A 5,107-nucleotide genomic window follows, 5' to 3' on the forward strand; every position below is an offset into this window, starting at 1 on the left:
TATATATATATATATATATATATATAAAGATTAAAGATTTAGTGTTTAGTATTTAGGTTAAAGAAAATAAAAAATCGAAGAAAGAAATTAACACCAGATGCTCACGGATTATTCATAGATGAGTGTGCAAGATAATAAAATTCTATACAATCCTGTTACCTTACCTATTTATGGGCACTCTAAGAGTGGGCATCCTGTTAATGCAGGTGTCATAGATGATGATGTGGCTCCCTTCGAGATAAAGGTTAAGAGTCAAGTGAAGGTCAAGATTCGGACCGATCTAGCAAAACGGGTCAACATGAACCTGATCCTACCAGGGTGAGATAGTTGTCACTTCAGACTTAGACCGTACTTTAGACTCAACATAGGCTCAGTCCTGACCTCCACTTGGGCCCCTGAAGCCATCTCGTCTTGGCCATCTCGACCCTGCATTTCGTCTCGGCTATCTTGGCCAGACTCGTTTTGGCGTCTCAGCTGTCTCGTCTCGGCTATCTTGGCCAGACTCGTTTTGGCGTCTCAACTGTCTCGTCTCGGCCCTCTCATCCATCTTAGCATCGAGTCTCGTCTCGACCATCTCAGCCCTGCATCTCTGTCGTCTCATCTCGGTCATCTCGTTGGTCGTCTCAGTCTCAAGTTTCGTCTCAGCCACTTCGCCTTAGTTGACTCTATCCCGAGCTCCACCTTCACGTCTTTTGTGAACTGCTATCTTACATGACTTACTAAAAGGAAATGCGAATATTCTCACGGAAACGTGGTAGTCCAAGAATGAACAGGTGGTTACGAGGTTGTGAGACTTGGTCCCCTCGGATACTCCTTTTTTTGCATATAAGGCTATAAAAGAAAACAACTGTCGGATTTGGTCCCCTTGGGTTGCAAGGGTGCAAACATAATCCCACATCTAAATTACATGGAAAAGATCATGAGGTTAAAAGGATGGAAAGTATCTCCATTGATATGAAACCTTTTGGGAAGAGCCCAAGAACAAAGCCATGAGGGTTTAGGTCCAAAGTGGACAATATTATGTCATTGTGGAGATATTTTGATTCCATCGATTTTAACAAGTGGTATCAGAGTGAGACCGCTCTTCACCGGACTAACCTCCGGATGAGCCATGATCCAGATCTAACCATGTGGTTTGAACCTTAAACAAGAAGTGGGTGCTCCCGTGTCTGAATCAAGAGGACCATACACCAGGTGAGAAGTCCTAGTAAGTCGGGTGGACCGAGGGGCAAAATGTCCTAGTTGCGGCAAGGTGAGAAGTCCTAGTAGGTCGGGTGGACCGAGGGGCAAAAAGTCCTAGCTGCGGCTAGGTGGGAAGTCCTAGTAGGTCGGGTGGACCGAGGGGCAAAAAGTCCTAGTGGGTCGAGGATTCAGACATCAAAAACGACGTTGAAGGGGGCCTGTGGTCCTTTGTTTGAGGGGGGATTGTTGGGTTGCAAGGGTGCAAACATAGTCCCACATCTAAAGTACATGGAAAAGATTATGAGGTTAAAAGGATGGAAAGTATCTCCATTGGTATGATGCCTTTTGGGGAGAGCCCAAGAACAAAGCCATCAGAGTTTAGGCCCAAAGTGGACAATATCATACCATTGTGGAGATATTTTAATTCCATCGGTACTAACACCCTTTGTATGTTATAAAGGTGTTATCCCATCCGACGTGGAGATGCCTTGAGCAAGCTATAAAAAGCCTAATACACTGCCTTATTCCAGGTTTGACTCTGAAAATTCTGCTAGTATTATCTTCTTTCCTGGCCACATTTCCTTATTTTTCAGAGAACCCTAACTTAAGCGTCAGAGTGGCCGAGACTCTCCGACATCAGTCTAATCTCTCCTTGATGTGTGTTTCAAATCCTCATCGTCTCCCGCATCCTAGCTCATTCAGGAGGCTGCATACGTCAGGTAGTTCATTAACTGATGACTTGACCATCATGCGAGCTTCTAAACAAACATGTTTGCAAGTCTCTAAACAAACATGTTCGCAAGTTTATGAATCAAATACTATTAAGCTCAGCTCAATAATACTTTCAAGCTCGAAATCAAGTTCAAGTTCGGCTCATTAACTTAATCGAACGAACTCAAACGAAATTTTTTTTTTTCAAATCAAGACTCGAATGCCTGGCAAGAGATTTGGCTCATTTACATCCTAATTTTTACAAATAGTTTATGTTTGTAACTCCGAAATACTATTAGAACTCAGAGTATCAATCTACATCGATTAGACTAATCAAACCGAATAGGGTTGTTAGGCCGATTGGGACAGAAAGCTCTATTAGGTTCATTAGGCTGGTTGTTGCGTTCGGTCAAACAAATCGAGTGAGCTGATTGCAGCGATTTAGTCGAGCGACCCAAATTGACTGATCAAGTTACATCGAGCCAGTCAATCGATTTGATCATGTTGTTAGATCTATTAGAACTATTGGGTCTGTTAGACTATAGGAGTCAATCAAGTTGGTTCGGTGGGGTCAAGTCTGGTTCGGTGGGGTCAAGTCAAAGCGGTCAATTCAAATGAGTATTGGAATAGTGGTGGAGGTCAAACGTTTGGGAAAGGATGTTCTGCACCTCTTCGATTCCAATCTCCCCTCTTTCCGATCCTTCGATCCGGCGAATGCTCCGAACGAAATCATCCCCGTCGGTCGGAGGATCTCCAAGGTGAGAAGCCGGGCCGCCATTGAGGGGGACTGATCCCACCGCGCACTGCGGCCGCGGCTGCTTCGGACTCGTCGACCATGCCGAGGGTTCGGCTAGGGTATTACACCTTCTTCTTCTTGTTCTTGTTCTTCTTCTATTTTGTTATCAGTTAATCTGTATAATATTTGGGTGTATAATGTTGGTGGATCACAAATATTTGTTAAAGTCACATTGTGTAAGGTCAAGAGGCGGCATTGACAGATCGAACTTATTCCTTCCTTTGTTGTTTGTTTCATTTAAGCAAGTTTTCAATTTAGTTTGAGTAATACAGTGCTAAAAATGAAAACTGGTGCATTGGGATAAAAATTGTATGTTTATCATTATCAAAAGAGTGACGTTTATGCACGAGAAACTAGTACCCAAGGACCCTGTTGTCTAGCTGTTGGATCTGTACCAACTTGTAACCAAGTAGTAAATAGCCATGTAGTGTGTGACTCAAGCAATATTCATTGAGTATCCCTCATTCAAACCGCCTGAAATTTGTGTGGTCCATCAACTGGTCCATTACCTGACTAGTATACACCGCTTGTACCAGGCTGGGCTACATGATTCTGAACCATATAGCATCTCATTCATTGTAATCAAATATTTGCTCCAGTAACTAGATGACTTAGGTTCATTGTGAAATGTACCAAATCCATTTTTTAAAATCAATGTCAGTATTAATTATGTGATAGCTTCCCCATTGAACAAAACCCTCGCTCTCAAACTTGAGTTCCAAAAGGCATTTAATTTTATCAGGTGGAACCTTTATTAAATGTCCAACTGCCAACAATTGCAGTAAAAATGGGTTACTTGGGTTTCAATGGTCCTGCACGTGAACAGTGCAAAAATGTTATGCCATTCTCATATGAGAAATAGGCCAATAGTTGAAACTTTGGTAAGGTACATGGGATCAGTAAAATCTATTACCGGGTGGTATTCAAGCACTTCAATAGGCAAGTGATACCTTAATTTTTCTGTCATAATGAAATCTACGAAATTAGCAACCTTATTCAGATGGGTTTATAAGTTATAACATCATCCATCCAAGCAAGTAATTCAGTGAATGCAATGAAAACTAATATTTTTTTTTTTCTGATTTAGCACTTCCTTGATTTGGCTGTAGCTTATATCTTATTTACAGTCAATCATTAATTGGAAGTGATCTGTTTATCATTTTTCTTTCGGATCTGATGACTTGTTTTGTTTGAATTATTTATTTCATACGTCTAGTCTTTGCCTTTTGAAGTGGACAATTGTGATGCGGGATCATAGAAAAAAAATAAAAGAACCTATGTCATTATATGAACACTTTTTCATTGTTGGTCTTCATTCAAATGCAAATGTTGAAGCTGTTGAAGATGCTTTTGCACTGGTAGTCAGAGGTGGCAAAATCTGTGATCGTGGATCTTAGAAAACATCAATATCATGGGTGTATGCCTACTGTGGAACCTCAGGTCTGCTTTATTCACTGTGGCATTGCCAACTTTTAATTTCTGATTAACATCTTATTTTTAGGCATTTATTAGTACATGTTTGCTCCATCTTTGTTCTAGTGATATTATGATGCTGAACTCTTCAAAACTGCTTTTTTTATCAATACTTTTGTACTTCATGTTTTAACGTTTTAACTTAGGGTTTTTTTTTAAAAATCAATTTGCTAAGTTTCTTCCCCCTTACGATATGGCATAATATGATACAATGGAATGCTTTTCAAACTTATTTTGACTTGTTTATTAGAACTCAATATGAAATCAAAGTGTCAGATCAAGGTCCTTATTCTGAAATACAATGATTATGTTTTATTCCACCCTTACCAAAATACTCCAATATGCAAGCAAGCAATTCATGAACTACAAAGTGACTTACTTCCTACTTATTTTTCTCTCAATTTATTTTCATTCACAGACATTGTTTCCATTGTTTATCCTTGCTCTTTTTCCTTAATGGTACTTCACTTTCGCCTTATATTCCCATAAACAATCTCTCTCACATTAGATAGCTGTAATAAGTTATTTTCTATTTCTCTAAGATGGTTAGCATTTCAGTTATAAATCCATTGATATTCGTATCAAAAATAGTGGAGCATGAATTTCAAGTGGTTGCAAATTGCAATCCTCTCTTATTTTCCCAGTGTCGGATTTATAGCCTGCACACATGGTTCTTCAAACTGGGGCTGCAGATTCTTTTTAAGCATCCTCCTGGAAAGAGAGCCACAATGAGAGAGTACGAGGTGCCCTCTTTATGCTTTCCCGAAGATGTTAAGGTTTGTCTTAATTGTTCGAAATGCTATCTCACTAATCATTTTGTTATTATATATGACTGATTTTATTGTGTATGCTATAGTTGTAATGATTGGAGGACTTCTCACAAACAACATATTAGGTCTTCATCCATCCACCTCAACCACACAATAACATGGCACAACATAAGGG

At 39.9% G+C, this 5,107-nt stretch overlaps 1 protein-coding gene and 1 long non-coding RNA gene across 2 annotated transcripts in view; one reads left to right on the forward strand and one right to left on the reverse strand.

The window, feature by feature from the left end:
• The window catches only part of LOC141827186 (zinc finger BED domain-containing protein RICESLEEPER 2-like), a 1,902-nt gene extending 1,292 nt beyond the window's left edge, over window positions 1-610 (reverse strand). Inside the window, exon 1 of the mRNA XM_074714430.1 lies at window positions 458-610. Within this exon, the coding sequence (XP_074570531.1) occupies window positions 458-610 (153 nt within the window). The remainder of the gene's footprint in view (window positions 1-457) is intronic.
• A 3,222-nt stretch (window positions 611-3,832) lies between these two features.
• LOC141828507 (uncharacterized) lies at window positions 3,833-5,107 on the forward strand. Its single transcript, XR_012601770.1, has 3 exons — window positions 3,833-4,129; window positions 4,807-4,938; window positions 5,019-5,107. It is a non-coding gene; the product is annotated as an uncharacterized LOC141828507 (long non-coding RNA).

The sequence above is a fragment of the Curcuma longa genome, chromosome 4 (assembly GCF_044706935.1).
Source record: "Curcuma longa cultivar G26 ecotype Majalengka, Jawa Barat chromosome 4, ITB_CL_G26_1.1, whole genome shotgun sequence".
Taxonomy (NCBI): Eukaryota; Viridiplantae; Streptophyta; class Magnoliopsida; order Zingiberales; family Zingiberaceae; genus Curcuma; species Curcuma longa.